General features: G+C 38.1%; 1 protein-coding gene across 1 annotated transcript in view; it reads right to left on the bottom strand.

The window, feature by feature from the left end:
* Positions 1-426: 426 nt before the first annotated feature.
* syt6a (synaptotagmin VIa) overlaps positions 427-25,876 on the bottom strand; it is a 94,457-nt gene continuing 69,007 nt past the window's right edge. The window contains exons 2-7 of the mRNA XM_028452300.1: positions 22,564-22,972; positions 20,121-20,682; positions 8,492-8,612; positions 6,994-7,165; positions 3,913-4,063; positions 427-1,253 (exon numbers count right to left, since the gene is read on the bottom strand). Of these exons, the coding sequence (XP_028308101.1) occupies positions 1,182-1,253; positions 3,913-4,063; positions 6,994-7,165; positions 8,492-8,612; positions 20,121-20,682; positions 22,564-22,972 (1,487 nt within the window). The 3' untranslated portion in view covers positions 427-1,181. The remainder of the gene's footprint in view (positions 1,254-3,912; positions 4,064-6,993; positions 7,166-8,491; positions 8,613-20,120; positions 20,683-22,563; positions 22,973-25,876) is intronic.

The following is a 25,876-nucleotide window of genomic DNA, read 5'->3' as shown; positions in this document are numbered from 1 at the left end:
CGTCTAGGGGAGGGGCTTCTCTGTTGCCGGTGGTGTTCATACAATGGATGATATTGTGGCGATCGTTACGTTCATAATTCACCCAGTGACTGTGAAGTGGTGAACATTATTGTGTTTACGGTCGGATGTATTTTGGTGTGACTCAGTGTGTGCACTGTGATGTCAGAGTGCTATAGAGAAGTGTGGTTGAATGGAGAATAAAGTTTGGAGTTTCTTACTGAACACGCCGCCTCCGACCCCCGTTCATCGGCTCTACACTATCCAGAGAGTGGCTTGGCTTTATTTGCGCCTCAGCGCCGTTTCTGGATAATCATATGTGGTTAAATTGGCAAAAATATGGTAAAAAAGAGGTTAAAAGTGACAATAATGGGTCAACATATGTAACATTAGGTGGAAAAGTGGTGGAAAGGGTTTATAAGGGCCAAAAATGTCTTGAAAGTGGAATAAATATGATGAAATACTAGTAGTAATTGCAGAAAAAAGGTAAAAATAAGCAAAATTGGGCTAAAACTGTTCAAAAAATATTCTTAAGTTTCTTGAAGGCATTAGCCGAGCCTCTCCCAATGTCTCGCTACCGCAGATGGGGACCTGACCCCAAGGTTGAGAACCCCTGGACTAGCAAACTGTATTGTATGTGGAGGGGGGGATCATAAAGTGCGCTGAAAACACAAACCGAGCCAAATAAGCAAACGACGGAGCATCTCTACGTCCAATATCTAAAGTTCCACTCTTCAGGATGATTTTGTTTAAATTTGAGCCCTGAATGGTTGTTCTCCGCTTCACTCTGTGACACTTTCAAACAGTGAAATCCGACTCAGTCCATCCGAGCAGCTCAACGCTGAATCTGGGAACGTCTCTGCTGGAATCACAACAGCTCAGTAGGAAATGTCTGCAGGCGAAAAGTCCAGCCACCAATTGCTGCTGAGGACAGCGAGGAGAACAAAAGCCGGACCGTGGACCATCACACCGGGTCCCACATCCAACCCACGACCCCTAAGTTTGAGACCGTGCTTCACACGACGACTAACTGACTGGCAGCGGTTTCTAGATCAGTTTTGCAGAGGAGAGGAAGGGACGTACAGAGAGAGACAGGGAGGGGATTGTGTTTCTCCTCAATCACACAGACAGGAAGTGGATCAGCAGGAGGGAGGAAACCCCTTCTGGGTCACAGGTGGCGCTGCTCAGGGGCTGGCGGGGGGCCGAGGTGAAGGGCAGGAGCCCTGGCTGTCAAAGCTGGCCGTCCTGGCTTTCCACTGCAGGAAAACACAAACACACGGCGGTGATTCATAGGGCATATGCTGCGTTGGGTTGGGCGTCTGCGGAAAGGTTTCAGGAAGAGACTAAAAGCCTCCCCCACCCCACACCCCCACCCCCACGCAGAGAGGATACACTCACTCTGACTGAAGCTCACTGCAAACAGCCAACTGTGATCTATTGATTTGGCTTCCAACCATGCCAAAAAATTAAATACAGCTTACCCTGACCAGGATGTTCTGCTCTAATGTAGTTACATGAATATTGTTTTATTCTAATGTTCTAATCAGGAGCTGTAATGCAGAAAAATAAACCTTTGGTCTGTAAATCAATGCCTTACATCTAATAAACATTAAAAAAAAAAAATTCTACAAACAAAAATTACATTACAGAATAAAATCTAAAATGAATTTTTAAAAAAAGAAATCCAAAATATATCTAATATTAACTAGATTGCTTAAATATTTCCAAAAATTATTTTAAAAAAAACATTTATTATGAAACAAACGTATATTGAGAGGATGTGAATTAAATGCAAGGCTTGTAAAAATTGGGTGAAAAAAAAATAAATCTGAAAATAAATAACTAAAATAAATAAATAAATAAATAAAAATAAATGAATACATTTGTGCTTTTATTTTGAAAGAGTTGTACCCACGTTTCTGACAGTAGAAGTTCAGCTTTACAAAAACAAAATAAGAAACCTTGATTTCATATACTTTTATATTGTAATAAACTTTAAGTTTATTGGTGATTTTTTGGTCATGAATTTAGAAACAAGACTGTTGATATTTTCTGTGATTTATTGTATTATGTCAGGTATAAATGGCTGCATATTTTACTTTACTTTTAATTTACTCTATGTCCATCTTTTACATCCAATGCTCCATAAACATTATTGCTATAGAGATCATTCCATTTCCTGGTGGGGATTGAGTTACTTTCTAGAAAACGCCAACGTTGACCAGATTAAATTGATTTGTTTTAGCAGGATAAACTATTGTCCAGTTCAGTAGTTACCCACAGTGCTTTGTGGCAGCTTTAGCACTTCCAGTGCCAAGGAAGTCGTTATGGCTGAGTTGTTTTATGTTTTGTTGGATGTGAAGTTGTACGTTAAATGCAATAAGATTGACAGTTTATTGTAGTTGAAGCAGCTTGTATGAATTTCAGTCTGTGATGACTGATGTTCTCCATCTCTATCCTGCTCTGCCCCCCACCCCCCACCCCCCACCAATGGCAGATGGTCTCCACCCCTGAATCTGCTTCTGCTGGAGGTTTTTCCTCCTCGTCTCACCTTATGCTTGCTCACAAACACACATAAATATATACAGATCCTTTCCAAAAAATTAGAATATCATGGAAAAGTTGATTAATTTCCATAATTTTATTCAAAAAGCTGAACTTTCATAGATTAAAGATTCAGGACCCACAATCTAAACAATTTCAAGTATTTATTTGTTTATTTTTACATAATTTGGGCTTCCAGCTCATGACACCCACGAAAACAGGATTTCAAAAAAGTAGAATACTGTGAAGAAATCACCATTTACTGGACTGTTGGCCTGTGATCCAAGGTTCTCTTTTCTGATGAAAGTAAAGTGTGTCTTTCATTCTGGAATCAAGGTCCAAGGGTTTGGAGGAGGACGGGTGTGGAACAGAACCCAAGCTGCTTGAGGTCCAGTGTGAAATATCCATGTTCATGTCCATGTCATCAATGTTCTGCTCTGTTCCTCACCCGTAAAAATAAACAAATAAATACCTGAAATTGTTTAAATTGTAAAAATAGCAATATACAATCATTTTATTTCAAATGAAGTCTGACCAGAAGGACAATCAAGGGTTACATTTGATGATTTTATGTGCTTTTGTTGTTTTTTTGTGTGTTGTTGGTATTATTTAAATTATTCTATCTGTGTGTGTGTGTGTGTGTGTGTGTGTGTGTGTGTGTGTGTGTGTGTGTGTGTGTGTGTGTGTGTGTGTGTGTGTGTGTGTGTGTGTGTGTGCGTGCGTGCGTGCGTGCGTACGTGCGTGTGTGTACGTGTGTGTGTTTGGTTGTTTCTTGTTTTGTATGTTTTCTGTTATTTTGGTGTATTTTGTTGTGATCTTGTGTATTTTTCTTTCATTTAGTGTGTCTTTGTTGTCGTTTTGTGTGTTGAGGGTAATTTAGTGTGTGTTTTTGGTGTCATTTTGTGTATTTTGTTGTTGTTTGTCTGTTCTTTTTATCATTCACTCATTTTTTCTCTTATTTTGTGAATTGCTGGTACTATTCAGTGTGATGATCATTTTTTAACCAGAAATAAACATTATAAAACCCCATATTTTTTCTTGTTGGGTTCATTCTTTTTTACTATGGATTTTATATTTTGTTAATTGCCCGGAGAAAACTTTGTTGTAATTTGCGTTATATAAAAAAAGTTTAATTGAATTTCATTTGTTACATTTCCTCTCTCTCGCTCTCAAGTACCCCCTGTAGTGCCATCACATACCCCGGAGGAACACGTACCCCCATTTGAGAAACACTGATATAGGTGAATAGAAATATAGAAAACTTGATCTATCTTGAATCTTGATATATCGCCCAGCTCTAGTGTCAGTTCTCCTCTATTGTGCCCACTCTCTACAACCCTTACCTCTACCATCTTCCAGAGTGAAACTCACCTCCTTCTCAGACTTCTTGGACTCCAGCAGGGGGTGCCAGTGTGCAATGGGCTTCCGTGGATAGGCTAGCATCTCGTTCCAGTGGTCTCTGCCAAGTCCCTCGGCGTTGCATCCAAGCCTCATCACACCGATGATCTCATTATGACCTACCCTGTGGGGAGACGCAGACACTGCTATGAACACGTCTGATCTAACCCGACGTGACATCTCACACATAACTGCAAGAAGGCCATTTTGTAATCAAAGGAGACACAAATTGAAGCGTGGGCGTCCTCTCGAATTGTGAGGCCGATTGTCCCTGAGACACTTGAACCGACATGAACCTCTGCGAACTCCTCTATGCCGCAGTAGCAATGTGAAAAGATGAACCAGAAGAGACTTTCTCACTCACATGACTTAAGCCTGAGATTATTAACACATCTCTCATTAATCCTGTCGTAATAGCGAACGATAAAAGATGCACACATGAGGTTTGGCTTCTAATCTTTTAAGTATCCACTAACTGAGGAAGACTCTGACCTCTAACACGTGTGTCTCATTCTGTCTGATCTTTGAATTTATCTTCTTTTTACACATGAAATAGAACTGTTTTTTGTTGTTGGAGCCTGGCCCAGGGTTGAAGTCAATTCCATTTTTCAGTAACAATTACTCTTTCAATTATCCATGTTCAAATACTATTCAATTATGAAGACAGTGAACAGCATTTTTTATATTATATTTTTTATTCGCAGAAAGTTACGTTCTCAATTACTAAAGTTAAATTACGATTAATCACAATTACTGAGCCTGAAATAAAGAACCTGATAAAAGTTAACCTTCCTCTTGCGTTAGCTTTCTGTTAGCATCTCTTATGTTAACGGATTCTAAATCAGCTGTAAAATGCACTAAGAACAAATATCTATCATCTAATTTATTTTCTATCCATTGATTACCTTGTTAGGCTTCCCAATCAATGAAAATATAGGTTTTTAATATTTTTGATGTAGACATCTGAGTTTTTTGTGACTTTTATTCCCCTCAATTTCATTTTTTTTTTTAAACGGCTGAATGTGGCAAACCTTGATATGAAACATATTTTAATATTTGTCAACTATATATGTGTAGAACTTTACATAGAACTGTAACATTGTTTCTCCAGTTTTGTGTAAATTATAATTGACATTTTTTATAGAATTTTCACAGCAATTACAATTATAAAGTCAATTATCTAAACTCAATTACAATTTAATTCTGATTACGACAGCAACTGATAAAAAAAAATACAATTACCATTATAATTATGCCGTAATTGTAATTAATGATCACTTACGCAATTACAATCATAATTGACCAAAACCCTGCTGGAAACCAGTCCACCACTGGTAAATACAGGCAGTCAGTAGCGATATATAAAGTGCAGCAAACCACAGTTAAATAGCTGCCTGGTTAAAGTGTGAATCTAAACCAGATACTGATGCTGTGGGATTCATGTTCACACAGGAAATTAAGAGTGGAACAAATCTCCTACACGGCAAAGATGGAAACACTCTGAGTTAGACCAACACTGGTGGTGATTAGTCTGGGGTACAGTTACTGTTTATTACATTGGTTCAAATGCATTCCTGTAATAAAATAACTGTAAAAGTAAAAAAAAAAAAGAAGAATACTACTTGTTTACTCTCTTAAATGAAAACAATCAAAGGTTTAATAATCACAAACGTCACAAAATACGTTTTGCTCAGATAAAGAAAAAATAAAGGCCTCATAGATCAATAATTTAAAGATCATTTGCTGTAAAAACAGATGTAAAAGGTTGAAATTGCTGCTGGAAAAGTTTCCATTTCCACCATAAACATTGTTGGAAAAGTAAACACAGTTTTACACATAAACACTGACATTACAATGTCATTATTACGACATGACGCCTGTAATTAGCATGAATAATACCTAACTCAAAAAATGCCAACATAGCTCTAAATGTGTCATAATTTAGCGAACAACACTTAATGACAGCCTTCATGACACATTATTCATGCTAATGACAAATAACAATGGCGTAATGTCAGCCTTTTGTATAAAACTCAAAGTAAAATGTTACCGACAAGTTTCACACATTGCATTCTGGGATGTGGAGTCCCATAGAGCAGAGGTCCCCAACCCCCGGGCTGCGGACCGGTACCAGTTTGTGGGCCAATTGGTACCGGGTCGTACAGAAAGAATACATAATTGACATTATTTTTGTTGTATTTATTATCTGATCCTGAACGATGTTTTATTTTGGAAAATTACCAGATTCTTTCTGCTACAATGTGCCAAACTTTTCCGGCAATGTCAATAAACCAAGTGTTTACAGGAGATTAAAACAAACTCTTGATTTCAAGATTATTTGCTGCTGATATCAACATGTTGATGAAGTCATTTTAGCCCAACGAGTATCCTGGAATAACTCTACAGACAGACAGTGGTGAATAGATCTATAACTGCTCCAAAGATTATAGCCTAGAGAAAGACACTGTAGCTTTATTTGTGATTTACTTTCTTTGTTTTCATTCTAAGCAGATATTTCATGTTTTGCCTAAAATCATCAGCTCATTTAGCATGAATCTATCCCATACACCACATGTGTCAAACTGAAATCTGGGCCTTTAAAGCTGCCAGTTCGGCACGCAGGAGAAAGTGAAAAGTATAAATAACCAATTCATTCAGTGGTGGATATCTCAGTCCCTACAAATATACAATTTTTTTCCCAGGGCTCACAGTTTTCCCATGCTGGCAGTCATTTTTTTTTTTTTTTATCTCAAATTGTTGTAAATACTCTCAATTATTCCAGAATGCTACATTTTTCCTCAAATTATTCCCAGAAATTTAATAAGAATTGGTCATAAAATCAAGGACATTTCAGTGAAGATTCTCCAGAGACCAACATTATTGCTTAGATATTGTCGTACATACTTTAAATGCTATTATATGTGGAAGTGCAAACGAGGGCACATGGGATGATAAAATAACTTGTATTACCTCCTATAATCTGTGGCCCTCCATATTTGGCCCCTGAACTAAAATGAGTATGACACCTCTACCGTACACGTATGGCATACGTACAGATCGTAGTCCATGACGGAGATGTGCAGGCTGACGTGGTCCATGCTGTCTGGTGGGATGTCAAAGATGATGGCCTCGTTGTACGTGGGGTTCAGGGTGTTCTTCTTAATGCTCGTCTTCTTCTTTTTCAAACGCCTCCCGTCGCATATGAGCGACACCTTGACGTAAGGGTCTGTATGAGGAAAAACAGGAAGTTGATCCTGTTTAGACTTCTTTATAAACATCCACAAGCTTTAATTGTCACAACAATCCGACTCACGGGGAAATTTTTACAATAAAGCTTCAAACGTGAGCCTAAAAAAAGAAAGAAAATAAAAACCTTGATCCTGACTGAACCATCCTTTATTCATCTGGTACAGTATGTGTGCGTTCAGCGTGTTTCTGCTTTCCACTCTCACATAAAAGCACCCTAGGAGGACGGAGCGGAGGTAATGTACTTAAGAGTGGATGAGTCAATGCCGGGTGTAAACAAAAGAGATGGCAGGGTATTGATAAAACAGCGTGGCTGAAAAAGCTTCCGCGGTCTTGGGCTGTGGGTGATAAATCGACTCGTATCATCCATCGTGAAGCGTTTTAGTCTCATAAGCTTTTCTCATTCTGAAACCGGCCTTTGATGCTGCAGCAGATTCAGCTTCATGACGTACCAGATGGGGTCAATTACAATTATGTTCTCAATTGCAATTAAATTACAATTATTTTTTTATCCTCAGAAAGTCAATTACAATTACGTTTTCAATTACTAAAACTCAAATGACCTTCCTCTTGTGTTAGCTTTCTGTTAGCATCTTCTTATGATACCGAGTCCCTAGGCTTCCTCATCAATGAAAATATAAGTTTTCATATTTCATATTTCATATTACAATTAAAGTCAATTATTTAAATGCAATTACAATTTAATCACGATCACAACAGCAACAGATTTAAAATAATCACGCCATAATGAATCATAACCTAACTGCTAGAGCGTACATGGGCTCGTCTGTGAATGGTCACATTTACAGACTTTGGAGTCACTGTTAGCTTACGGATAAACGGGAAAAGATTTGTCACCTTTATAATAAGTATTGATTAGGCCACTGGGAATGAGGCCAAAGGCCAAGACAGACTTGATAATAATGTATCATGTTTTTCTGCAGTCAGTGCCTTCTCCTCATTTCAGGTGTCGTGAAGCTGATGATGACAGTTCCTGATCTGTGGTTCATGGCTCAACTAGTCTGAGACACTCTGATGTTCTATCTCTCTGTCCTGTTCTGTTGGTCCTTCTGTTCACTAACCACAACCAGTCCACGCAGATGGCTGCCACCTCTGAACCTGGTTCTAACGGAGATTTATTCCTGTTAAAATGGAATTGTTTCTTCCCACTGTTGCTAAATGCTTGTTCATGTGGATCTTGTTGGGTTTTTCCTTATCGTTATGAATTTTATATTTTGATAGCGCTATGGGATGACCTTTGTTGTAATCTGCGCTACATACCTTGATGTGGAGACCGTGTTCCTACCTGAGTATCCCGTGATGTCCATGGCCTTCAGGTTCCTGCACTTGATGACAGTAAGTGTGAGTCTGCCGGCGGTCGGCAGGTAGCACAGGGAGAACATGATCTCCCCCAGGTCAACACTTTCCTGTTGGAAACACACACACACACACACACACACACAGGCAGCACTCATCATCACTCACGCTGACACTGGGATCCTGAGTGAGATGAAGCTCAGTGAGAGTCAAATCCAATCCTCCATGTCTCTTCCTGGGATCAGTGCCTGTATTTGGTTTAATGTCTGCACTTTGTAACACCCACGGCACTCGGATTCAGCGGAGCGAGGAACATCTAATGGACCATTGAGTTCTATCTCATCCTCTGGGATTAATGTGAATTCTTTCTCTCTGATGAGGTTGAAGTAGAAACAGAACTTTGATGCTTTGATATTAGAGGCAATCACATGTCGATAAAAGACAATCCTTTGGGTACCAGATTACTTGACTTACAGTTTAATCGCAAGGATATTTAGTGTCATGACTTTTTCTACGTTCAGACTGCGGGCAAATGTGTCCCAAATCAGATTGTCTTTTTACCCAGACAGTATGTGACCCGTAGCCGATCTGTTAAAGAGTGTTTGAACAGCACAAAAACAACACAGGCTTTGCGCTCCTAAATATGATTCGTAGCTGATATTTGGCTCTGTGACTGAACGTCTATAGGTCGCCATGGGCAGAGTTTGAGATTCTGGCAAGAGGGCAAAAGAAAAAATAGAAATAAATATATAGACCGTCTCGAGATTCACGCCAACCACAATGTGTGTAACATATACAAAAATGCAAAAAGCATTAGTAACACAATTGATAATGTTGACTACAAAAATTTGACGTGTTGTAATGCCCATCGTCCCAAATGCGGGTCAAAAATGCATGTTCTCACTCATTCACACTCTTAAAGCTGCAGTATGTAGTTTATTTTCTTTTTGGGTGTTATTTGGTCAAAAATCCATAATCATCTTTGTGCATATTGTAATGTATAATGTTCTGAATGGACACTAGAGAATCTCTTCTCCTTCTCCTGACTCTGTAGGTAAGTTTTAGAAATACAGGAGCGTGACGCTGGACTTCAGCCAATCAGAGATCTTTCTACCAACAGAGCGATTCATGAGCTGTTTTAAGCATTACTATTGGCTGCTCGTCAAAAGTCTATGTGCGTTCATGATCTGAGAGTAGTGAAAGTGTGAGAGCAGATGTTCCAGCCGAAGTTTCCATCGTGGCTTTTGGCACAGCGGTTACATACGGCAAAGCAAGAGGAAAAAGGCAGACCGAGGTGGAGAAGCAACAGAATAAAGGCCCAAACATGTTCGGGAGGAACAGACTCATGGAGATCCTTCTTGGTATGTGCGGCGGACTGTGCTCAATCCGCTTTCAGTCTGTGCACAATCTGCCCCACATAACAAGTCAGAGGGAGAGAGAACAGATGGGATAACTAGCTTGTAAACCTAAGAGAAAACAGACACTATTCATTTGCAGTGTGGATGTGTGTCTGTCTGCTCTGATCAGCTGGGAGCAGCTGCTTGTGTGTGAGGAGCAGCTCTGAGCCTCTTACTGTCCTCACAGCAGCGAGTGATAGGTGCTTTCAAATCTGTAAGACATCAGAAAACTCTCCAATAACACAGGAAAATGTTCCTATATTTGTCACCAGTGTCTATGGAGAAAACAGTCGCAGAATTCCACAGTGTGCACGGTGAGTTTAGTTCAGGAGGGGAGAGGGGAGCGTCTCGTGATTATACAAACTGCAGCTTTAGGAATTAAATGGTTCTCAAATACAGCAGCATCTCACAAGTATAATACTGTTTGAATCTTCCGTTTTTAACCATATAAACCATTCTAAGACACAACCATCACAACAAACAGTCAATTATTTTATCAAACTTGAAAAAAAATAATGCCATGTCTTACTGAATCCATATTTTCGATCAAAAGTACTCTCAAAATCTTCCCAAAACATTAAAAAATCCAATGAATCCCAGAATTTAGTCTAAAACACAGTAAAGCTGCTGTAAAAAAATAAAAGAAGAAAGCAGCTCCGTCCTGATTTCTTCTCACTTTATTATCTCTGTGAGGCTGAACCGCGTCATGAAAAATCCTCATTTTTAGATTAATGTTGTAAATTAATGATAAAATCAGGCCGGCGGTCGCTTTCTGCTTCACTTTTGCTGCAGTACCATAAATGAACTGCGGGGCGCAGTGTCGCCTCACCATTTACATTGTGAAGATGAATTGCGCAACAGAAGAAGATCCAAGTCACATGACTCAAGCGCCAAAAAATAACTTGCATCTTTAAAAGAACAACAAATGAATTCATAAATATTTTGTACCGTAACTGTGTTTTATGGCACTTAAAACATTTGTATAATATCTACATTATATTAGGAATTGTATTTTTTTCCAAATGATTCTTCCTTAAAATGTTGCAGAAAACCAACAGTCATTAAAGTGTGAGGTACTGTATGTTTCTATTGTCCTAATGCAAATAAATACAAACAAAAGTCTGGAACCAAGTTTCCAGAATTGTCATCGTCAATTTTCTTTGAGTTTTTTCTTTTTCTTTTTGAAAGACTCTCCCTGCATTGATCAAGTTCTTTTGGCAACTCTATCATTTCTGCTTGGACTGGAATAAACTTTGAACTATTTTGTCCAACCTGCCACAAAAACTCTGCTTATCCTTGACAGATTTGCGTTTGCTTCTCCCGTGACTGAGAGTATTAACATCAATACCATATTCTTTTCTGATGCCTGCACTGAAATGATAAAAGCAAAGTAATGGAGAGTCAGTTCCGAGTTTCTCTTCAGCTCTACGGTTTCTCTAAGTTGTGACTATTGTGACTACTTTTACAGTTAATGGGCTCTCCACGGATGTTAGAAGTTTGTTGTTATTGCTGAGTAAGATACGCCTCCTCATTCCTATAAAGGGAAAACTGATGAGCATACATATGCAGAGTTTGAGATTCTGGCCAGGGGAAAAAAAATTAAAAATGTGTATAACATATACAATATTACAAAAATGATTAGTAACATAATTGATAATGTTGGCTACTAAAATTTGCGTCAACGCATTGTAACGCCCACCGTCCTGAATACAAGTCAAAATGCATGTTCTCACTCATTCACGCTCTTAAGGGATTAAATGCTTCTCAAATACAGCATCATATCACAAGCCTCACATACCGTTTGAAAGCTTAAAATCTTCCATTTTTAACTATTTAAACCATTCAAAGACACAACCATCACAGCAAACACAGTCAATTATTTTGTCAAACTTGGAAAAAAAAATGGCAACATAAACAAGCCAGCACTCCTCACATTTAAACTGATGCCATGCCATCCATATATTCCATCAAAATGTATCTCAAAATCTTCTTTAGACATTCAAAAATCCCAGCATTTAGTCCAAAACACAGTAAAACTGTTGTAAAAAAATTCAATATAACCTCCTATTTACAAGAAGAAAGTAGCTCCGCCCTGATTTCTTCCTCTACTGACCGTGTCATTAAAAACCCTTATTTTTAGTTTAATGTTGTAAACTCATGATAAAATCAGAACGGTGGCCACTTTCTGCTTCACTTTTGCTGCAGTACCATACATGAACTGCTGGGCGCGGTGTCGCTTCATCATTTACATTGTGAAGAAGAATTGCGCAACAGAAGAAAAACCAACCTAAAGTCCCATTTTACTGAAAACTTGTACTACTCACCTGAGGTTGATATATACTGTATTTTGTACAGTCACTGTGTTTTTTGGCAATTAAACTATTAGTATATTATGTACATTATATTAAGTACAGCATATTCTGTTATTTCAAAGGAATATTGGAAAACTGTAATGCAAACTTTTGACCACTAGAGGGGGGTAATGCCCCCTCCCTCCCCTGCAAACTTTACGTATGTGAGCTATACAATTAACTCTCGATCAGCACAACAAGTATTTTCTAGTCCTGAATTGTGAATAGGTGTCTTGTGACTGACACACGTTTATATTGTAGAGTCTGGATTCAGAGGTAGATGTGGACTGAAGGGTCAGGGTTGGAATTCCAGGGATTTGGAGAAAAAAAAGGCAATCTAATCACCATCACCAGTGGACCTTGAGCAGAACCCTTGACCCCCCGCTGCGGCGTCCCACTGCTGCCCTCAGTCCATGGGTTAGAGTGCAAAGAGTCATTTCACCGTGTGAGAAAAATAAAGTGAAATCCAGCAGGAATGGGTTCACAAACCATTTCATGTGCTGACCACAAACTGAAAGGATTACTCAACCGTTCTGCTGGACTGGAACACAATTTCTATCCGGCAACGCTAACCAATGTTCCACCAGGTAACCTCCATTCTGAGATCTTTTTGCATTGTTGCCCCGGCCATTACAACTCTTCTGAAAGTATGAACAAACCTGGCTCTCAATATGACCATGAAGAAAATGCATTTTATCAGTTTGGGTCACACAAACACACACCAGGCTTCATTCTCTATATGTTCATTCAGGGTTGGGGTCAAAAAAAATTTTTCTGTTATATATACTGTACGTCTTCAATGATCCACGTTCAATTACGATTACAGTGACCAGCATTTTTCCCCCAATTACAATTTAATTATAATATATATTTTTATCCTCAGAAAGTCAATTGCTAATCTGTTCTCAATTACTAAAGTTCAATTACAATTAATCAAAATTACTGAGCCTGAAATAAATAACTTGATAATAGTTAATTACTAGTTTTTTTCAGTCATAGTAATAGTTTAGTAATAGTTTTTTTATCCTCAGAAAGTCAATTACAATTACGCTTTCAATTACTAAAGTTCAAATGACCTTCCTCTTGTGTTAGCTTTCTGTTAGCATCTCTTATGATAACGGGTCCTAAACCAACTGTAAAATACACTAAAAAGAAATATCTATCATCTATTTCTTTCCTATCTATTGGTTTCATTGTTAGGCTTCCTAATCAATGTAAACATTTTAATAATTCTTAACAACATATGTGTAGAACTGTACATAGAACTGTAAACATGGTTTCCCAGTTTTGTGTTAAATTATAACTGACAATTTTTCAAAAGTCAATTAAAATGCACAAAATGAAGAATGAAATACACAAAACTGCAACAAAATACACAAAAGTAAATTAAACAAAATATTCGAAATGACAAAACAATAAAGAAAATAGACTAAAAATTCACTAAACGACAAGAGAAATACACAACATGAGAGAAAAATGCACAAATGACTCAAAAAATGCACAAAAGGCCACATGATTAAAGAAATACACAAAACAAAACAAAAATACTCAAAAGGACAGAAAATGCACAAAATGACCAATAAAATACACAAAACTGCAATGAAATACACAAAATTATACTCAAAAAATTATGTGAATAGGGAGAAATATACTGAAAATGACAGAAAAATGCACTAAACTACAAGAAAAATACACAAGAAAGAACAATGCACAAAAGGACTCAATAATTTATGCAAAATAAAAACTAAATGACAGAAAAGTACATTTTCTAAACTCAGTCACAATTCAATTTAATAATGACGCAATAATTGTAACTTATCATCAATTGCATTTATTATTGACCCCAGCCCTGGTTACTTTAGATAAAAATTGAACTTTTTCTACCTCATTAATCAGGTATTCACATCACCAATCAAAGGGCAAAAAGTTAAACTCCATCTGTGCACAGGTGGATGTTTATTTCTTAGAACGAGACAATAAAAGACTGCTTCGATTTAATTCACGCTACTTACCCAGGTAATGACCTTTATACCATCAAGATCTTCAACGCAAGTGCTTTTCTTGGTCATTTTCCTCTAAAAACGACTCCCCCATGAGAAACTACTCAAATACAACTGGAAATGGCCGAAACCTTGTGTCTGTTTAGCCACAAACCCTTAATGGCCTTGGATGGGATGAGTTTCTAGTTATTCCTCCCTCATGAGTTCAGTCCAGTCCAACCAGCTCTATTACTGATAATCACCCTTAAGAAAGCAAGAGCTCAACGTCAAATCTTAGTGTGCACGTGTGTCCGCACGGTGTCAGAGAGCGCTACAACTTGACTTCCCGCTGCAATGGATTTAGTTTGAAGGGTGTGAAGATTCAGCTGTAATGTGAGAGCGCAGCAGAAATGCCATGTGTTGTAAAAGCACGAGGTTACACTTTGATTGTTCTCAGGGAAACGAGAGGTGGCTTTTGTGCCTGTCAGCAGCTTCTGATACACGTTCAGTGTGGACGACGGACTACGGCGAAAGCTCTGTTTGGATCAGAGTGTGTTGGAATTTATATATATATAAATATATGTAAGAAAAGTTCTGCAAGCTTCAGAAATGTGCTTGGATTTCAATTGATCAGTGGCTGAAAGAACAATTAAACTTCTCACTATAGATATGTATTTTTAAAGCCTGCTTACTTAAAGAGAACTCTCTACATTAGGCATTAGCCATACACAGAACTCCAACAAAATACACAAAATGACAGACCATTAAACAAAACAACAAGAAAATGTAACAAAGTGACTGAAAAATAAACAAAATGACTCAATAAAAAATACACTGAACAACAATAGTCACAAAACGACAAGAAAAATACATAAAAGGACTCCAAAAAAATAAAGAAAATGACAGAAATATACACAAAGTGGCATGTTTCCAGCTGCTGTGTAAGGTAAACGTGCTGCACCTGAAGCTGGAGCAGGTTTAAGAAGAAAACACCAACACGAAAATACATTAATTGGCAAACAGAGCCAGTCGATATTCAGGTGGAAGATTAGGCAAAATGTCAGCATTGATTTTTTTTCCTGAGCACATGACACCAGTATCTGTTTCAGAACAGGCTTGATAAAAGCTCTGCTTAAGGAATATATAGTCAATTAACAACAGTAAACAACATGTGGGGACTGGAGTACCACAGGGGTCGGTTTCAAGATCCTCTTCTTTTTGAAGTCCGAAGGCTTTTTTAAAAAAAGGAAAAGATTAAATAAAAGCATGGCAAAAGCAACATTTGGGCTTCAAACTCCATATTTTGTTGCTGGCAGATGAACAATGACAGCGTATAACATAATTAGATTCACCACAAATTCCCTGCATAGCAGAGGATACAGTAAAATGCTGAATTTAAGCTCTAAAAATGCTGTGATGCTAAAATTAACTTCAGCCCTGCATCCAGAGTGAGTTTTACTTGCATATTTAAGATTATAACAATAATCGCTTGGTTTGGAACATATTTTCTAAGCAGAAAAGTCGAAGTGTTTAAATTGTACTTTTTGATGAATTCATACGGAATTTGGATAAGTCTGTGTCGTATTGATTTTGTTCAAAGAAATTAGAAATGTGTTTCTTTAGAAAAATGCAATTTCTGTTTCAGGCAGTAGATTTCTGCACTCCACTGAGCAGCTTCTCTCAAACACGTTTGTTACTTTCACAGTAATGTGTTTATCGACTGTTGCATTAGCCATGGATCCAATCATGGCCTCACTTCCATTGTGTGCTTTGAAAAACTGAAAAAGGAGGAAAACAAAAAACGAGGACTACATTTGCTATGGGGCACAGATTGTAAAGTTGTGCATGCTAATTAACACATTTTTGTTACTAGATATATAGCCATATTGGTGAAATACATCATATTTTTGTTTTCTGGTAAATGTAAGTCAATTTTAAATCTAAATCTAATGTTAAATATTAAATCAAAATCTAAATGTTGAATCTAAATCTAGATCTAAATGTTAATAGATTAATCTAAATCTAATTCTAAATGTTAAATGATAAATCTAAATATTAAATCTAAATCTGAATATTAAATCAAAATCTAAATGTTGAATCTAAATCTAAATGTTAATTCTAAATGTTAAATGATAAATTAAATGTGAATTCTATATGAAAATTCACCAGAAGTACCAAAATAGAAGCTCTGCTATCCGCAGAGTGGCATTACAGATGGTGAACTGTGGGGATCTGTATGCGTCCATTTAGATTTAGATTTAACATTTAGATTTAACATTGACATTATATTAATATTGGAAAATAAAAGATCACAAACTTCACAAATATGGCTGTAAATCTGGTCAAAAATAACAAAAAAATGTACATAAGTTTTTTAAACGTGGTTTGTTGCTAAATGTTGCAAAAAGCTCCTGTTTATTTTAGCATGCTCAACTTTACAATCGGTGCCCATTAATGTGCAATTAGCGAGATAAAGTCAGCTGTCATCACGATGAAAAAATCATCTATGACTTGGCTGTATTTTTTAGCCGACTTTCTCCACTCTGTGCATTTTTTATCATCTTTGGGATTTTAATGTTATCAGGAGGTTTTTAGTCCTTGGTTCAATACAGAGTCCGTGCCAAGGAGAAGGACGCTCCGTTTCTGCACACTAAGCAACAATGTTAGGATTATTGAACTCCTGAAGAAGTTCAAACACTAGAGGAGAAAGTGTGGAGTGTTAGATTTAAGGACTATCTGGAGTAAGATGTAGTGCCATAGAGGAAAAAATCACTAGGTTGAGGGAAAAAAAGCCAGTCGACTTAATCAACTGGGAAAGAAAGCAGAAAAAAAGATGTTAGAAAATACACATGGAGTGTTATGTTTCATTAATTTATTTAGCATCCTAATTCGCTACTTTTTCCAGTTCTTAATCATCGTGACTGGTGATTTTTTTTTTTTTTTTTACCAGAATACATCTATTAGCGCTAACACTGTGACCACCAACAGCTGTAGTGGATAACTATTAATCAGTGTACTTGTTAGTCGTTTGCACTCGACATGAAACATGGTGGTGGCTACATCATGACAGGGTCAGCTCTTTGCTGCTCTTAGGAGGTGGTTTTGGTTTACAGTCGTTAAGTGTTTCAAGGAAGAAAAAACTAAAACGGTGACGGGATTCTGTGCTGCCAGGGCTCACTGAGGTCTGTAGAGAGTAAACTCTAGCACGTTGGTGGCTGCTGTAGCTCTAATTACTCAAAACAACATCAATAAAAGGCACAAGACCACTACTTTATTTTTGGATATAAAATCAGGATTAAAAACGGGGTCATTCACCTCAAAAAAAGAGAAAATAATAATAATAATAATAATTTGATTTATATAGCGCTTTTTAAAACATTATTCATTCACACCAATCATACCGGTGGTGGTAAGCTACATCGTAGCCACAGCTGCCCTGGGCCATACTGACAGAAGCGTAGCTGCACATCTGACCAACACCAACATTCATGCACAATTCATACCCATTCATACGAGGCAATGTGTGTAACTGTAATTGTTCCCACTCAACGTTCTTGAAGCCAAAACACGGCGCTTAGGGGCGCTTCCATCTTGCAAATTTGACATAATTTGGAAGCAGAGTCTGTGCAGTAGGGTCTGGTGGGAGGAGCCCTGATAACACGCCCCGCCCATTTAGCGTACTGCCCTGATGACTTACGCAGGCCAGCTACGCCAAGAACATAAGTATCTGAAAAACTGCAAAGATCTCTTAGACTCCACAGGTCAGTTAGAACTGTTCACTGCAGAACAACTTATTTTGACAGCTCAAGAAAGACAAAAAAAAAACCGAATGGAAAAGTTAAAGCAGAATTAAGTAACTTTTTCACCTTAATAAATCCTTCTCGTAGTCCTTGTGAGGGAACTACAAGTGTTCATGGGGTCATCTTTCCCTGCTGTCTCTGGCCAGAAAACATCAACTTGCAACTTTCCTGCCTTCAACCCGGTTGCAAGATGTACTGCTTTACGGCAGCCCAATACAAACTAATGCTAGATTATGACCAGCCCCGTGGCTGCACACGGTTGTCTACAAATTCACTTTTCTTTAACTTATATCATGGAGTAGCCAGCAAAAAAAGGCAGATAAGACCTTTGTCTGAGAAACTCGCTTCATTAGGCGGCACACACACAAATATCCATCTATCTATCTATCTGTCTATCTATCCATCCATCCATCCATCCATCCATCTTCAGAGCCGCTTTGTCATCAGCACACAAACAAACACACATATTTCCACACTCCCCTCCGTATTACTCCCACATCATTCATTTGTTTTACTTGTCTCTCTTCCTCATACTGGTCACATGGTCACATGGGACTATATGTGTGAAACCACCCTTAGTGTCACTCTTGATTAGGATTTTTCAGTGATCAGTTGCTACCGTCTTGGGAGAGCAAAGGTGTGCATGTAGCTGTGGGATGGGGCAGGTGGTGGATAGGGATGCAGAGTGTTTACGACAGTGACATAACCAAAACGGACCTTTAGGGGGAGCGCTAAGTGCAAGTTACTTAGTTCTGCTTTAAATGGCATCTTGGCTTTCCTTCACGACGTAACTGCCATTCACAAAGAGAGCTACGCAAGACCTGCGGCTGTCAATCATTGTCATATATGACGTAAAATCCTGTTTTTCAACCTCAATTAACTTATTTAAAACAAACTTCACAGAAAAAAGAGCACTTGAACACAATGTAGGGTGATAATAACTAATGATCACAGCATAAATTAGGTAACGGGTATTATAGCTTTACAGTTTGACCCATATCCTATGTGTTATCATTGAGGAGGCGGGGCTTATAGCCTATACTGCAGCCAGTCAGCAGGGGGAGCTCTAAAAATAAAAGCTTCACTCCACCAGTGAGCTTGTCCCGTCCATTCTTTTTACAGTCTATGGTGTAAACTAACAAGGAAAAGGATAAACTCTCATTAAATTGGGGCACTGACGGCACTCATCTTCAGTTCGGTGAAACCTGTTGTCTTGCTCAAGGGCACTCAAGGCACATGAACATATACACCCTGGGTTTAAACCGTTAACCCTCCTATCAGAAAGCAGTATTAAGAACCTTGCTCAAGGGTAAATATGTAGACAGGTCATTGCCGCACCCGCATCTCCTGCCAGTCCTTAGATTTGAAGCAATTACCTTCCGGTTACAAGCCCTCAGCTATTTACTATATTAGTCAATCCATCATCTGAAGTCTGTGGAAGTGCTTGGCTGATATAAAGCCCTGTACAACACAATGCATGCATGCAACATTTTGCTCAAAATTCTGTGAAAAAAACAACTATTGAACATAATGATGAATTGAATGGGTGATAACACACATTTTTAAGAATACCATTGTAAATAAGTGGAATGAAACTGTTTAGTGCCTCCTGAATATATTCATTTCTATTGTTTTTTTTTTAAAATCATATCTTGTATTTTCACTTCATGTTAGAACATATTTATCATCATGATAATGATTATAATTTTTAACCTAAAAAAACCAAACAAACATTTGTAATGCTTTCTGTGTTAATTTTCCACTTTCTCTCTGTCTCAAGTACCCCCTGTAGTGCCGTGGCGTACCCTTAGGGGTACACATACCCCTATTTGAGAAACACTGCTCTATGGGTTGAAACTCAGCTATTGCAATTTAATTTGACTATTGGCATAGATGGAGGCCAATGATTTGTAAGTTACTGGTCATGCTCCAGGAGCCACGTTCATAGTCACAGGGTTTTTCTGAATTTCCAGCCAAGACGCACGTTGATCAAAACCTAGGTGTTTAGTAACACTTCAGACAAATCCATGGATTCTTATTGTGTACCAAAAATAGCAAAAAAAAAAATAGAAAAAGGCATGAGTTTCTTACACTTGTGGCATATTGGATGTCCCTCCATATGTTGGTTTCCCTGGACAGGTCCGACATCTCAAACAGGTTCTCCAGTTCCACCTCTCCGATCATGTCATGCCTTGAAAAGCGGTCAAAGTCAAAGACGCTCATGTGGAGCTTCCTGACAGCCAGCTCATCATAAGGCACAGGAAACTGGAAGCTTTCGCTGAACGTTGGGTTGAGCGTCTTTCGGTGAACGCGCGTCTGGTACTTCTTGCGGTCCGGCAGCAGGTAAACCTTCACGTAAGGGTCGGACGTACCGCATAAGTCCTTGGCCGGAAGGTCCTCCGCCCTCAGGATGTTGACGACGAGGGCCTCGTTTTCGTAATCGTACTTGAGCGAAAAGTTAATCCTGCCACAGTTTTTGTTGCTGCCGTGCTTAGACGAATCTTCTGAATCCAAGGTTTTCTGGGTGTAGAGCTCTGGCTGGATTCGGCCGATACTGGTGGACTTTTCGTCTTTGTCCAACATAAAGTCATTTCCCAGATCTAGACTGCCAACCTGCATCTGCCTGGGGAGATGTCGTTTGAATGAATTGTGCCTGAAGGGACAGAAAAGGAAGGAATGAGCCGTTTGGGCCATGACTAGAATAAAAAATGTTTTAGGTTTTTATTCCAAACTGACTTTAAAGAAGCAGAGCAGACAAAGACTGACTGGTGAGCAGTGAGGTGACACAAATACACAATGTTTGCTGAGCTACTGCATGTGCTAGAAAAGTAAACAATTAGTGCCAGTAGATTTTATATACATATTTAATAATGATGATGTCTTGCTCAAACATACTTGTTGATAATTAGATATTTTTTACATAGTACTTTATCCAAACCTGGCCAAGAGTTTTCTTGATAATGATCTCAGTTGTGGAAGAGTTATTGTCTGAGTGGCAAAAAGTGACAACCCCAAATACATTGTTTTAGCCTCATTTTATCCTAAATCACTAGAATGAATGAGTTTGTTCATCTTTTTCAGAGAAAATATTACAAAGCTTTTCTGTTTATTTGTTAAACTTTATTCAATTCCAATTAAAAATGTGTGTTTTTTAAGTTATTCACCTGTTTGCATCATAACACCTTAGTTTATTGCAGCTGTTTTGAAATGGCCACAACACAAATCAGGGAAAATCTATTTTTACCTTTTTTAAAACATACTTTATGAACCAATTACATATTTTGAAAAGATGAGGCAGTTTGATACTGAAAAAGCCTGCCAACACCAAATTTTTGTTTGGCTTCATGATGAAGCCAAATTTCATGTGGTGACATTACAGATTCAACAGCAGAAAATAAAGCCAACAAAAACTCAAATTAGATAAAAGGTAAAATGTTTAAAAATGACCTTATCAGTCAGAAAATATTTGACAAACAAAAAAACTTGAGAGCCATTCTGATGTTATGTACTGTTAAGTGTTTGCTCCATTAAAAGCCCTTCAAAATAAAATACCTGAATCTTTAACTGTGGCTCAATTTAAATGACTCTCTGATCCAAGATGTATTAATTCATGGGTTATGGTATTCAATAGTTATTCTTATTATTATCATCTGCAATGTGAAAGGAGGATGGAGTTATTTTTGCACACATGATACTTTCTAATATCTGAATGGATTGTTTGTGGTTAGAAAAATAAATCCATATTATACAATACAACAAACCCAATACATGCTTTTTGGCCATAACGATTATTGATCTTCATAACCATTGATGGGCAATAACGGAAGTAACACGTTACTGTAATCTGATTACTTTTCCCAATTAACAAGAGATTATAATTGAACAATAATTTTATTACAGTTATTTTTCCGTAAGCAGGATGCGTTACTGAATAAAACCACCTCGCTACTGTTGTTATATAGCGCATTATAACCTTCGCATTTAATATCATTTTTAATGCTCGATGCAAAGTGCATAGTGTTAAAAAAATAAAATAAAACAAGATTTAAAAGGAGACTGGTTTCATTTGATTACATTTTTACTGTGGAACATGCCAAAAGAATAGAATTACGGTGAAAGGTCTACTGATGATTATTTTGTGCTTTATTTATTTATTTTGTACATTTTTGAAAAGTTACTTAATTATATTAAGTAAAGTAATTAAAGTGACTAGTTATTTTTGAAAATAATTAGTAAAGTATCTGGATTATTTCCTTGGAGGAGTAATCACTAATTACTATTTCCAAATGACTTGACCAACACTGGTAATTACAATAATTGAAATTATTACGATTTAACCTTCAACAATCATAGTCCTGACAGGAGCTTTAAAAGAGATACATGTGGATATAAATGTTGTGCCGGAAGCTTCTGCAGCGACTGTTTATGTTGGATTAAGGGCTTTTTTCTTGCATGTGGCTTTTTATGTAAGCATGGTTATGCATGAGTGAGCTCAGCAGTCGTGTGTGCGTCGCTGAAAACATGTGTGACTGACCGAGTGGAGGACGTGGGCTCGGTGGTTTGTCTCTGCAGGCGTTGCGTGCGACGCAGGAAGTGCTCCCTCATGGACAGCTGCACGTCGGTGGGGATGTCGGGAGAGGTGTGGCTTATCTTCACCGCTGCCTCCAGGAACCCCATGGAATCCACGGGGTCCTTCGCCTTCTCCGTTGCCATGGCGACCAGGGGGGACTGCTGCTGGGGACTGCACGGCAGGGTACTGGGCAGTGGTAGCTGGCAGTGGTGGTGGTGCTGGGGGCCAAAGGACGGGCTGAGTGACGCGCCGGGAAAGTGGGCCTTGGTCCTCCAAGGCACCCAGCACAGCCTCCAGGAGACGAAGGACAGCAGGCCGACCAGGGCCAGGCCGCAGACCACAAACACACCGAGCAGGAGGCCAAAAGTGGCGTCTGGTGTGGAGCCGCAGGGACCAGCGACCAGAAGATCACACAATACGGACAAACAGATGGTGAGGGCGAGAGAGAGGAGGGAGGGAGAGAAAGGAAACCATGAGACACAGAATATATCCAAAGGTCTGGAGCTACATCAGTGATTTTACTTAAGCGGTGAGGATACACACATAGCAGACGTACTTCATTAATATTAGAAGAACTGTTCATCCCAGAGATAAAGGAGATCAGATTACAGTGTCATATTAACACTCCCGATTAATATTCACAAAAGACTCGGAGGATTCATTAATATCTTCAAAATACAAACTCAATGAGTACACACCAGTGGTCACCAACCTTTCTGCTACTGTGAGCTACTTCATAGGTCCTGAATAGTCCGAAGGGCTACCAGTTAAAAAGCACTTTTTAAATATTAAATGTTCAGGGTTTCACTTTAATTAGATGGTAAGATCATAAGGAAGGTTAGCAGTAACTTAAAATGATAGGAAATGTTTAAGCTTCAACATGCAACACTTTATTTCTCCTAATTTATGCAATTGTTTCATTTTCATTACATTTAATAGATCATTTGTATCTTTCTGGCTACTAACAAACAACGTTTTAACTAATTGTATAACATATAACATTTGTAAAATGTAACAATTCGGTCCTATTTTACAATATTATATGTTACATACCACAACCCATACACTAAACATGCAACACTTAAATCATTTGCCAAAATGTTTCAATGAAAAGAAGCATTTAAAAATGAATTTAATAAGAAAACTTTATCAGACGCAGCAGTATTTAACTCAACTAAGTACTAACTAACTACATCTATCATATATATTTATCTTTGTGAGTTTTAATCCTGGAAAGTAAATCAGATTTTAGATGGAGCTCATTGGTGAATAGAGCTTCTGAGGACCCCTCACATGGTCCATGTGGGCTCTCTGGGGCCAGTGGGCACCGTGTTGGTGACCCATGGTATATACTGTCTACTATATACTATAAGTATGATTAGGATAATGAGCGTTCCCACTGAAGTATATTTCCAAGTTTTCCAAGATGCATTTGGAACCTACAACGACAATAACATGAATCACACTGAGGCTAAATATCTCTGTTTATTCTCCACCTTTACTTTGAAAGTTCTGAAAACATTTTAAGTGAGAAAGTGACCAAGTAGAAGATCAACATGTGCTCATTTGGTTAATAAAACTCACGTATACAAATTTCAAGTCGACATTTCGGAGATTACTACTGACAAAACTTCAAAATAAGAGCCTTATTTACAAAACGTTGAAAACTAATCAAAGACAAGATGAACTGTAATCCCAGAGATAAAAAAAAAAAAAGATCAGATTACATCGCAATATAAACATAAATCAAACCTGGGCATCATATGCTCTTATGCACCTACATGGACAAAAACCTGAATCACACTGAGGCTAAATATCTCCGTTGATACCTCCACCTTTGAAAGTTCTGAAAACATTTTAAGTGATAAAGTGACCGAGTCATTTGGTCCATAAAACTCACGTATACACCTTTCATTCCGACATTTCGGAAATTCCATATTGTCCGCCATTTACTACTGACAAAATTTCCGTTAAAGCGTTAAAAACTAATGGAAGATGAGAAGAACTGTTCATCCGAGAGTTAAAACAGATCACATTACATCATAATATAAACAGCAATCAAATGTGGGTTTCATGCTCTTACGCACACACTCTTGATTAATATTCAGAAACGCTTGGAGGATTCATTAAAGTCTTACAAAATACTAAAAAAAAAAAAAAAAATCAAACCTTGTAAACCTTTTGAGTTCAAGGATAATTCCCCCGAGGAAATGGACAAAGGTGTGAGGAGCAGATGAAACAAGCAGCGTACAATCAACCTCATTTATTATCTGTCGTATGGAAACAAGCATCATCCATAGAGCTGGAATCCATCCAGGAATGCAAACAAGCACCGAGCAAGGATTCACAAACACAGGAAACACACAAAGCTCTACATCTTTCTGATTTGCCTTCGTCAGACTTTCCTTGAAGCGATTATATTTACCTTAAGTTATTCAATTCTCTACATTTTGCTGTTGGCTCCTTTTCTACAAGTGATGATGGGTCAGATTTTCTACAATAACTCAAGCTGAAGTGCTTCTCGTATACGCCATCTCTCAGAGGACCCATGATTTCTCTTTCTGTGCCAGGACAGGAAGTCTCTCCGTGGCACAACGCATCCACTATTTTTCTAATATTTACTCAGCGTGACCTTTTCCCACTGCGGTACAATTTGAGCATCAACAACCTTTGAAAACTGGAGGAGTGGTTGTCTGCATTCAGAACATGATTCTAACAGCCTATATTTCATTATTCAGCTACTGTACATAATCAGACTACACCATGTTTGACAGTGATGAATGGGCCATATGCTGTAGGTGAGGATGCATAGATCTGTAGCTACATACAAACAAACCACATGGTCTGGGCATAGTTTTAACCTGCAAAAATGAGATATGCCAGTGTTTGTGGCTTTGTAAAGCTACAGTAGCTTGTAGATAATCCAAATGAGCAGAGGTCTTTATGGCTGTGATGGAAATGTCCCACTAACGTACTAAACACTACAAACTCAATGAGTATATACTCATCTCTATATCTACTATATCCGATAAGCAGAGCTTAATTTTGGCCGGATCCTGCCAGAGCAAAATCCATCACCAAAATTTATTTGGACAGTTGTGTCTTTTATTGAGTTGAAATCACTGGAAATTTCATTGTAAACACAAAATTCAATGTAAAAACTGAGCGAGAGTGAGGAAGAGAGGGGAACGTCAAGCCACTCCCACGCTTCGTCTAAAGGGTGATTTTGCACAAAATGTGTGTCTTGTCAGCTTGGAAGATGGTAGAAAATGGCAAC

Source organism: Gouania willdenowi, chromosome 7 (assembly GCF_900634775.1).
Source record: "Gouania willdenowi chromosome 7, fGouWil2.1, whole genome shotgun sequence".
In the NCBI taxonomy this organism is placed as follows: domain Eukaryota; kingdom Metazoa; phylum Chordata; class Actinopteri; order Blenniiformes; family Gobiesocidae; genus Gouania; species Gouania willdenowi.
This window is presented reverse-complemented; position numbering and strand designations above follow the sequence as displayed.